General features: G+C 41.4%; 1 protein-coding gene across 1 annotated transcript in view; it reads left to right on the plus strand.

Annotated features, from left to right (window-relative positions):
* The window catches only part of LOC135474791 (uncharacterized), a 49187-nt gene that overhangs the window by 9172 nt on the left and 27919 nt on the right, over positions 1-12096 (plus strand). The window contains exons 9-12 of the mRNA XM_064754387.1: positions 169-380; positions 1089-1224; positions 1360-1467; positions 2574-2724. Coding sequence (XP_064610457.1) covers positions 169-380; positions 1089-1224; positions 1360-1467; positions 2574-2724 — 607 coding nt within the window. The remainder of the gene's footprint in view (positions 1-168; positions 381-1088; positions 1225-1359; positions 1468-2573; positions 2725-12096) is intronic.

Below are 12096 nucleotides of genomic sequence, written 5' to 3' on the forward strand. Positions count from 1 at the left end.
CATGACTAAAGCTCTGACGCCGATTTTTTTAAAGAGAGAACGGCAAGAGTCATAGTTGGCTATAACTGCGACCGCAGAAGTTCTCCCGGAACGTTCTTGTGGAACACGCGGTTTTATAACCTGCTTTTAGAGACGAGGTTCCTTCCTTACTTAAGCTTGATTTTGCAGCATTCGTTGAAGTGGGAGGCTTGGAGGGCTTGTATAAATATTACCCGGGGGCTATGGTTAATGAGTCTTTACGAGTGGAAAATCAAACATGTTATGCGACGGATCCGGAAGCGTTCCGCATGCTGCGCTCTGTGGATGATGACTACATGCCCTGGTTGGGGTTCCTTATCGGGCAAACCCCAGGCTCTATCTGGTACTGGTGCACTGATCAAGTGAGTCTGTACTCTGAAAGCAAGAGTTCTAATTTAAGTGTTCAGTTATCCTCCACTATATAATTCTTTACAGGATAACAATTCTACAGGATTATAAAGTCTTTATCAATGAAGCACACAGCTTATGAGTCGACCAAATAACACGATTTTAACACCCCCGATCAAGTCGTCTAAGGAGACGGTGTTACTGCAGACTTTAAAGCCGATTGTTCGAATACTGCTTTATGTTATACTGCTTTAGACTCGTAATCGTACAGTAGTCAGTTTAATAACAAAAATGTAGTCGAGGCGTCACTACGGATATGAAAAAGAGTTTTACAAGCTTTCGACCCACTTGCCAGGATATTTGTCAAGTGACTAACCAATTTATTTCAAATAATATAAATGATACACAGTTAAGGTTTAGATATACAGGAGCCAATCAGTCATTGATTTAATAAATATTAAAGAGCATAATCCAAATGATATCATTGGGTTGGTCAATATACCGTATGCACTAATCAAGGTAGTACCAAATGTTGACGTCTATTATGAAGACATTCACGAGTGCTATTTTGTTTATAATGCGCCACCACAATATTCTATTGTTCACGTGCAGAGATTACATATCTGGTTGGGGTCATTGTATAACGGCATTGATAGTTCACTATGTTATCATTCTAGAACTAAGGGATTTCACTCAACACCGATGTTGTGTTTGCTTCCTAGGTGATCGTGCAGCGGGCTTTGGCAGCGAAAGGCATATCTCACGCCAAGGCAGCTGGCCTTATGGCGGGCTTCATCAAAATCCTGCCTCTCTTCCTGATGGTAATGCCTGGAATGATCAGTCGAATTTTATTCCCGAGTAAGTACATACAGTTAGCATCCTCACTGACGAACGAAACAATCTTTAATAAGCACACATATATATTTGGTGTGAGGTGCGGTTCTGTTGCTATCTAGTCTTATATCCGGTTCTATTTTTGTCCCGTTCACGCAGATACGGTTGGTTGTGTGAACCCTGATCTCTGTTACAAGATCTGTGAAAGTCGCTCAGGATGTACGAACATCGCTTATCCAAAACTCGTCCTGGGGCTGATGCCTATCGGTAAGATGTAGAGATAAGCAACTATGTACTGTGATGTAATCTCATGTGAAGATTTGGTGTACTCCCATCATAGTCCTTTGTGATTTACAAAGATTATGTTTTCTAAGTTTTCTCTTTGTTACAGCTCATTTAAAACAATGCATTTTGTTTCATTATATTTATTTATTTATTTGATTGGTGTGTTACGCCGATTATTTGGCTTATACGATGGTAGCCAGCATTTTGGTGAGAGGAAACCTGGCACAGCCCGGGGGCAACACACGAGCATCCATATGTTGCTGGCAGACCTTCCCATGTGCGACAGGGGAGGAAACCAGTTTGAGCTTGACTTAAATTCGCAGCAATCGCATTGGTGAGAGGCTCCTGGGTCACTGTGACAGAATTATGAAGAAAATATTATGATTTCTTCATAATAATCTTCAGCCATGTTATCATTTGACATAATTTCTTTAAATGTGACTCGCTATTTATACTTGACATGTTGATACTAAACTGTGATAACCAAGCCCCAAAACTGCAGTCATGATTAGTAGGGCCTATCGCTGTAGGGTGTAAACGGGTGGGGGTCTCCTAGGGTTATTGGTTGGGAGTCTCTCACTCTCTGCGGTAGCTACGAGTCATGATTAGTAGGGCCTATCGCCCGCTGTAGGGTGTAAACGGGTGGGGGTCTCCTAGGGTTATTGGTTAGGAGTCTCTCACTCTCTGCGGTAGTCCAGACGAAGCTTATGCGGATTCCTCTCCACGAGGAAATGTCTTCCAGCAACATGGGGGTGGTCATGGGTTTCTCCAGATATCTGGTATCTCCCAACATAATGCTGGCCGCCGTCTTATAGGTGAAATATTCTTGAGTACCGGTACGTCAAACTCCAATGAAATAGACAAATTCTTTGTCGTTCAAATACAAAGTTTGAATATGACTGGTTTTACTGCAAATTTAATGATCAGCTACCAATCCTTTAAATAATGGCTCTTACTGTATGATTCAGAATTACGAGGTCTGAAGATGGCGGCGATGACCACCAATCCCCCAGTTAATGCCTCTTATTGTATTATGCATGAATGTGAAGCATGATGATATTTTGTCACATACCGTTATTCATTTTCAGGATTTCGAGGCTTGATGATGGCGGTGATGATCGCGGCACTGATGAGTGATCTGGATTCCATCTTTAACAGCGCCAGCACGCTCTTCACCATTGATTTGTGGAAGAAATTTAGGACGAAGGCGTCTTCTGTAGAGCTCGTCATTGTGGGCAGGTATTACTATAATGGATCAGTTGGCTGTTCTACGTCGCTGAAGAAAGGTTCTGATTTATTAATTAATTTATTTACAGCTTACTTGACTGGCCGTCTGTAAGAATTTTTCACTTGTAGGACGAAGGTCAGGTGTTTTTACTTACTTATTTATTTATTTGATTAGTGTTTTATTCAGTACTCGAGAATATTTCACTTCTTTCATCGTAATCATGGTGGGAAACCAGGCAAAGCCAGGTGGAAACCCATGACCATCCGATTCTCATTCCAATTTTTAAGAAGCGTTCTGTTTCTCTTTGAACACGACTTTGTCTTTATTCATGTGCAAAGAAAAACTGAAGCGTTCCGAACCAACTGAAGATAGCCACTCATCTGAAGAGGACGCTCAACTGAAATTTCCACCACTGAGTCGGAACTGAGACGGGTGTTCCTTGTCAACAGTGCCACACTATCTTGATAGGCAGCGCGGGACGGATGATCATATGCAGTTTCCAAAACTTTCTTAGTCTGACAACACAAACAATCTCTGTGTGGATATGTGATTATATTTTTGAGCATTTACGTAGCTGATTGATGCTTATTTTCTCTGGGCTGACCTGACTGATTTATATTTGTATTTTGGAAGATTACTTGATTTATTTTTTGGAACCTTACATTGAGTATGCTTACCTTACTTTACGTGAGTAATTCATGGTTAACTTAGCGACCCTGAATGAAACCTTTGTTAGTACCTTTCATTTGGTCAGACTTGTAATGTGATGGATATAAACTTAGTATGGAGGTACATGAAGAACTATGCTGAATATTGTGCTTTACGATTGTAGAGTGTTTGTTGTGGTGATGGCAGGCGTGGCCATAGCATGGGTTCCAGTCGTGCAGGAAACCCAAGGTGGTCAGGTGTTTATTTACATACAGGAAATCACCAACTACTTGGCACCGCCATTCGCGGCCATCTTCTTGTTGGCGGTTCTGGTGCCTAGGGTAAACGAAAAGGTGAGAAAATAGGATAACTCTTCAACATCGTTCATTACACAGACAAAAGTTCAGATGTCAATAAATCTTTCGTCATATTCGTTCCCTCAATTATGACAGATTGTATTTTCGTTGATCTAACTGAATTATCCGTTCCACATAATGAAATAATCCTTTCGTAATAACGAATTAATGCGTGCATGACAACGAAGTAAACCGTCCGCACATTCTTCGCAATGGAGCACTTAACTAGTCAATATAAAAGGCTAACATCATATAGAGTAAAATCAGAGCAGCGAAGACAGTGTGATAGCTGGCAAAGGGTCACACGTATCGGACAAAATACGGCCTCTTGTCAACTTATCCCATTTAGGGTGTTGTTCTAACTGTCCAGATAAATGATTACATTATTACGTTGTGATGCTGATTGCAGTCCTAACTGGTCTATTCAATCGGCCTTGAATTTCTGTCCCTTCGATTGTCAGTATTTTTAGCCGTATTTTCACTGACGTTCTTCTTCCAGGGTGCCTTCTGGGCGCTGATGTTGGCAGTGGTCGTGGGAGTTGCCCGCATGCTGATTGTCCTCATCTTCCCGAAGCCGTCAGAGTGCGGTGTACACGACACACGCCCTGAAGCCGTCAAAACTCTCATCGATCCTTTCCACTACATGTACTTCGCTCTGTTCTTGTTCTTACTCACAGGAGTTACCGCCCTTGTCATTAGTTTCCTCACGAGTCCACCAGAAGAGGGACTGGTAAGCTGATCTGGCCTCAGACTCTTATTAAATTTTCATAAGCGACAATTTTAACATTTAGTACTGTAACTCAGTCCAAAACATTCCGTGGTCAAATAAGCTTTAGTGCATACCGTGCCAAAATTTTGAAAAATATGAAAAACAAATGGTATTTTTTTGCGACAAGAATGAAGGCTCGATTCCTCACTGACGAAAATGTAGCGCCGTGTCCTAGTAATGAACACCCCTGAGATGATTAATGTTTTGATTTGATTAGTGTTTTACTCCGTACTCAAGAATATTCACTTATACGATGGCGGCCCCTGAAATGAAGATGACAAAATGTAGGCTGCTGTTTTCTACAGTACAAGTCTGCCTTATCAGATTGAGCACTTGATGGTTAAAATTGAGCCTGTGAGAAAGCAGCCATGAAAATATTGAGTTACGTTAATCGTCAAAGTCTGTACCTTTCTATGCCAGGAGCTGGGAGGGGTACCTCAACGTCATAGGGTCGTTACTCGGAGCATCATGGTCACCTATCTCCTATTGTCCTCTCGCTCAGAATTTCAGACTTTCATCTTTAAAACTCATACCTGCTCAAAGTTGAGAAAACATACATCATTTTAACACCGAGGATGCTTTTGTGCGCCAGATATGGCAGACTGGCAGCGAAAAAAGACTTCACACCCTAAATACACAGAATTGCACTGCTAATGGGGGTACTGAATACGTCTTGGTCCGGATTCACGAAACTTGTTATAGGCGCGAAACTGCCGTGACAACGTAATGCCTATAATGTTGGCTGTCATGGTAGTCACGTTCAATGAAAGCGACGAGTACTTCGTGAATCCTGTCATAGATGTGGAAAATTTCCACTGTCTCACGCTGACTGATAGCACAATCAGTTAAAAGATTAAAATATGTACAGCAACGCATTGACTTTCCAACTCATGACGGAATTCAGTTCATACTACCTACGGCGTATGTGCCCGCTGAGACAGATTGTTTGTGTTTTCTGACTTAACTTTCTTACTCATCACTGTGAACCCACTGGCCACGGCGTTGTTTAAGATTTCTCTATAAAATTTGCTGTTGAAGGCAGTTGTGACAGGCGAACGTAGAGAGCGATGCATACCTTGTAAAGAGTGTGAATTGAATTCTGAATGGTTTAATTGGTTCGGGAATGGAGGTCGTGTACACGATAGAGCAGAAGGACAGCTGGGCGTGGGTAAAGTGACTATGCACCAATCACAATTTAAGGGTGTGACCAACATCAAACACCACCCCTCTTGTACAAACCTGCTTGCCTTGTGTTTCAGCTGGTACGAACAACGTTCTGGACCAGACGACACCCTGACCGGCGGGGCGAGTTGAACACGACAGAATTTGAGAACGTCACTAAAAGTCGGGAGCCGGCTGATCATGACGTACACGGGATTGACAACCCGGCTATGGCTGCATCAGATGAACGATCGGATCATGTCTTTATGGTGGAAAAGAACTACCAAATAAGGACCTTCCGAGATCCGGAATGGATCGACAAATCAGTCGTGCAGACTGAAGGTGGGTGAACTTATGCTATTGTTTTCCTTTAACCATTTTAACTCATATACGCATATGGAAAACAAATGGTGTCTTTTTCGTCAACAATCAAGGATCACTGCTCCGCTGAGCAAAATGTGCCACGCCGTGTCCAAGCACAGAACAGCCCTGAGTTCATTGATTTGGTGGGGGTTTTACCTCGCACTCATGAATGTTTCACTTACACGACTTCGGCCCTTGAATTAAAATGACAGGAGGCTGCTGTTTTCTACTTTCCTCTGAAATCGTTGTATCGGTTGACGAATGGTATATAAATATCATGCTTGATGAACGAATTGTGCACATATGCCATTTCATGTTTAATTAAGGAGTGGTAAGAATGTTTCGTGACCGGGTGGTATACAAATGTCATGTGTAATGGTATACAAAATGCCATGTTGGTTGAGGTGTGGTAGACAAATGTCATGTTTGATCGACTATTCGTATACAGATGTCATGTTAGATGGTATACAAAATGTCAAGTTTGGCTGAGGTGTGGTAGACAAATGTCATGTTTGATCGACTATTGGTATACAGATGTCATGTTAGATGGTATACAAAATGTCAAGTTTGGCTGAGGTGTGGCAGACAAATGACATGTTTGATCGACTAGTGGTATACAAATGTCTTGTTCGATCGACCAGTGGTACACAAATGTCATGTTTGATGCTGAAATTTGACGCTTAGATTGTTATTGCATTTTCCAGTGAAAAACGAAACGTGTTTACGAAAGGTCTTCAGTTGGTTATGTGGAATTAAGACGGCCACCAGAGACCTTGAGAAAGAGAGGAGGATGGAAGAGCATCTCCGGAAAATCTCTGACCTTCGGCAAAATCGTGTGGCGAAAACTGCTCTCATAGTGGGACTGGTTGTGATTCTGACCGTGGGAGTGTTCCTGTATGTGTTCTGGTCATTGTGGAGCCATAGTTATGCTGAACTCCTTTGTGGACAGAACTATGCGAAATGCAGAGGCAATGTCTTTAACTTTCAGCCGCGGCGCTAAACTTTTCTCGGGACATGCACCTTCCGCCATCACCTCGGCGACTTGAAGGGTTATTCTCGTCATCTTGGCCCTGCTGTAAATCAGTGGCCGGTTTAAGGAAATCCACTTAGTGTTAAGTAACCCTTAGCTAAGTGTACTTTATATCTCTACAGCATTCGTTGTCAAATTAGTGCAGGGCTTACTTAGTTTAACGAGCTTCATGGAAACGGTGTCAGTAAGGTAGTGCGGGCGTACCATGGATGATAAATACAGGGCAGCTGTTTGGAAACAGTTTTAATGGCGGTGATATGCATGTATGCACCACATGTACATCGTGCGGGGCACCAGCACCATTCACCATTGTTTGATGATGATGCCTTCACCATTGTTTTTCTACATTTTTATTTTAGGGCGTCATTGATCGTCATCAATTTACTATTTTCACACAAAGGTTTCACCCAGATATTTCACCTTAATTTATCAGCACAGATTTTTTCTCTGCCTTGTGTTTTGTATATTTTAAAATATGCCTAAGGTAGCCATGGTATTAACATACCTTATGGTATTAAAATTTGTTTCCTTGCATTGTGCTGCATGTATGTTCGGAGTTCTTTCATCAGTCAGGCAACAGACATTCTATTAAATTTAACAGTTTATTTTTTTTGAGAGTTGACAAACAGCTTTAACTAAGCCTATCCAAGGCTGGCCACTAACCTAATACTTACAGGCATAATTAGAACTAATTGTATAGGCTGATGTCCTTTAGTATATGTATATGTTGGGCTTTAACTGTAAACCTGAAGCGTATTTTCAGCTTTCGACTGACAAAGAACTTTTTCTGGATTAACATACGGCCTTTGTCTTTCTAATATATCATTTGATTAAAGCGCAGGTATTTGGTTTAAGTCATCTGTTACTTAAGACTTACACATGCATTTTAGTCATCATTTTAACCTGGAACTTTTCCTTTTGCATCTTTAAGTAGATCACTTCATTTTCATTTCGGTTGGCTTATTATTTTTTTGTCCATTGCTTAATTTGACGGACATGCACGGTGAGGCAAGATTATGGTGAGACAAGATTATGGTGAGGGAAGATTATGGTGAGACAAGATTATGGTGAGGGAAGATTATGGTGAGACAAGATTATGGTGAAACAAGATTATGGTGAGGGAAGATTATGGTGAGACAAGATTATGGTGAGACAAGATTATGGTGAGGCAAGATTATGGTGAGACAAGATTATGGTGAGACAAGATTATGGTGAGGCAAGATTATGGTGAGGCAAGATTATGGTGAGGGAAGATTGTGAGACAAGATTATGGTGAGACAAGATTATGGTGAGACAAGATTATGGTGAGACAAGATTATGGTGAGGCAAGATTATGGTGAGACAAGATTATGGTGAGACAAGATTATGGTGAGACAAGATTATGGTGAGACAAGATTATGGTGAGGCAAGATTATGGTGAGACAAGATTATGGTGAGACAAGATTATGGTGAGACAAGATTATGGTGAGGGAAGATTATGGTGAGACAAGATTATGGTGAGACAAGGTTATGGTGAGACAAGATTATGGTGAGGCAAGATTATGGTGAGACAAGATTATGGTGAGACAAGATTATGGTGAGACAAGATTATGGTGAGACAAGATTATGGTGAGACAAGATTATGGTGAGACAAGATTATGGTGAGACAAGATTATGGTGAGGCAAGATTATGGTGAGACAAGATTATGGTGAGACAAGATTATGGTGAGACAAGATTATGGTGAGACAAGATTATGGTGAGACAAGATTATGGTGAGGGAAGATTATGGTGAGACAAGATTATGGTGAGGCAAGATTATGGTGAGGGAAGATTATGGTGAGACAAGATTATGGTGAGACAAGATTATGGTGAGGCAAGATTATGGTGAGACAAGATTATGGTGAGACAAGATTATGGTGAGGGAAGATTATGGTGAGACAAGATTATGGTGAGACAAGATTATGGTGAGGGAAGATTATGAGGGAGAATTATGGTGAGACAAGATTATGGTGAGGCAAGATTATGTTGAAGGAAGATTGTGGTGAGGCAAGATTATGGTGAGGCAAGATTATGTTGAAGGATGATTATGAGGCAGAATTATGGTGAGACAAGATTATAGTGAGGGAAGATTGTGAGGGGGAATTATGGTGAGACAAGATTATGTTGAAGGAAGATTATGATGAGGCAAGATTATGGTGAGGCAAGATTATGTTGAAGGATGATTATGAGGGGGAATTATGGTGAGACAAGATTATGATGAGGCAAGATTATGTTGAAGGAAGATTGTGGTGAGGCAAGATTATGTTGAAGGATGATTATGTTGAAGGATGATTATGAGGCAGAATTATGGTGAGACAAGATTATAGTGAGGGAAGATTATGAGGGGGAATTATGGTGAGACAAGATTATGGTGAGACAAGATTATGGTGAGGCAAGATTATGGTGAGGCAAGATTATGGTGAAGGACGATTATGAGGCAGAATTATGGTGAGACAAGATTATAGTGAGGGAAGATTATGAGGCAGAATTATGGTGAGACAAGATTATGGTTGGCTCAAACGTGGCATACCTCTGGTGTTTTTCTGACGACTGTGTTCCTAACGTTTCCCGTCGACTCATTTATACCGCCAAAATGCACGTTCATGTCGTGTTACACGTGGAAGGGCCATTTTTCGATTTTATGCTAAGTTTAGGCAAATCTTGCTTTGTTGGGCCAGTTTGTTCCCTGGATGGATCGGCGTTTACACGGGTAGTAGGGCTTATCATGGACAATTTCTCAATTTTTTACTTTGCGCGATTTTTATGTATTTGTTTTGGTGTATACTTTCTTTTGAGCACTAGTTTACATAAATATATTTTCATGAATGTTCGTTTTATGTATGTATCATTTGCTTGTATTAACTACCTATTATCGAATACTATTATGATATTTGAAAGCAAATTCTACTTATTAAACAACGTTGCGTATTTATTTGCAGATGATCAAGTTAGTTCTTTACTATTATATTGAAGGCCATTGAATATATGGGAGTGTTTGGGAGACACACTATATACTGTATGCTGTTCTGGCTGAGCACAAGTTTGAAGCAGTTATATACACATCAAAGCTATCCTTTCGCTTCTTTTATGCCGTAGGCAATTAAAGTTCTAGTTCATTTTCCCACGTGTGACGTACGATATATGCATATCATGTTGGTAGAAGACAAGGTATTTTCAACCAACGTTAGACTTCGCCAACCAGAGTCGCAGAGTGGTATACCACGAAAAGTGAAAGAGTGGAAATGTGAAAATTCTCAGTCCAGGACGGACACTGTTTATGGTTGGAAATCTCGTACAAGCGCTGTCCAACATTTTCATATGCCGGCTAGGTACCGCTATGGAGAGTCAGATACTCAGGCCATTCAAAGACGTGTTGCTGCAATCCCCACCAACATAACGAAGGGACATGCATATTGGCAAAAAACGACCAAAAAGGCTGAAAACATTTAGTGATATTTCTCTAATGTGGTGACTTGCAGGATATTGCCTAGAAAGAAAGTGCCAAGAGGGGCTGGGTTTCCGTAGCTGACACCAAAGAACATGTAAATAAAATGAAAGTTGTTTTTGATTTGTGAATCTCAGCCAGGGAGGCAGTATGCGGATTTTCTTTCACTTGTAAGGCCGAACTTCTGCAAAATACGGTGTCGATACTCGTCGCATTGTAACAGAAACATTAGGATTTATTTATTTATTTATTTGATTGGTGTTTTACGCAGTACTCAAGAATATTTCACTTATACGACGGCGGCCAGCATTATGGTGGGTGGAAACCGGGCACAGCCCGGGGGAAACCCACGACCATCCGCAGGTTGCTGGCAGACCTTCCCACTTACGGCCGGAGAGGAAGCCAGCATGAGCTGGACTTGAACTCACAGCGACCGCATTGGTGAGAGGCTCATGGGTCATTACGCTGCGCTAGCGCGCTAACCAACTGAGCCACGGAGGCCCCCAGAAACATTAGGACGATTTGGTCGTTGGTCATGGTCAGTAAGTAATATCACGTTATCTTGTAAATCATGTGACACATACTGCTTACAGCGCATGCGTTGTTCTCTACATTTCGCTTTACATCACTGCCACTAATAGACAACCTTGACCTTTGGAACACGTGAAATGCACGAAGGCTTGTATATGATTATTCCCATCACTTGTGTCCTCCCGCAGAACTATTTAATCAGCATTCATGAATTAAATTGTTTTAGGTGTTGGTTAGAGTAATGCTACACGTTCTTTAGATAAAGAGAATGCATATGTATAAAGTATTAATATAGACGAGGATTGTTTGTGTTTTCTGACATCACTTCCTGCCCCATTACCGTGACCCCAGTGACCTCGGTGTTGGTGAAGATTTCTGTTCTGAAAAATTTTTATTGGTGGCAGTGATGTACAGCGAGAGGTAGAGAGCGGCACTCTCTGGGTCGGTAAGGGTATGCGTGTGACACAACAGTTACGGGTCCATGTTGCTTGACTGGTTAGGTCGGTCGTCTTTAGCGTCGAAGTTCGCTGGATCGGGAGACACTACCTGCACAAAGTGGAATCGCCGGCATATTTTGCGCTGGTATCTGGCATGTTTGTTGCAAATGAATTTCCGAGCGGAAAAGATCACCTGCGAAATACTTCGTCGCCGACGCTGACACTCAGGTAGACTTGAATAAATGGCTGTGAGCTTCACAACTCTGTCGCTCATATTTGTAGACTAAAGTAAATAAAACTCTGGATGGTTTGATCGTAATCGTGTTTACAACACCGATACATATTTCCGGAATGTACACTCTATTTACAACAATGACAATAAACACCGAAGTCTCGAGAACGCTCGACTGAATCACGGTGCAGGCTATAACATACACAGAAGGGGAAATGTATTTAGTTCAAGAGATATGGCAATTTCCTGGCTTAATTAGTGACCTTTGGCCTGTTCTTACGAGACATTTCCACCACAATTATCATTCTTACTTTAGTGATTCTCAACCATGCAACCACCTTCTACATTCCTGATTTTGGTCCATACTTGTACGTTTTGTGTTAATTAAAGCC

This window comes from Liolophura sinensis, chromosome 9 (genome assembly GCF_032854445.1).
Source record: "Liolophura sinensis isolate JHLJ2023 chromosome 9, CUHK_Ljap_v2, whole genome shotgun sequence".
NCBI classification, from domain to species: Eukaryota; Metazoa; Mollusca; class Polyplacophora; order Chitonida; family Chitonidae; genus Liolophura; species Liolophura sinensis.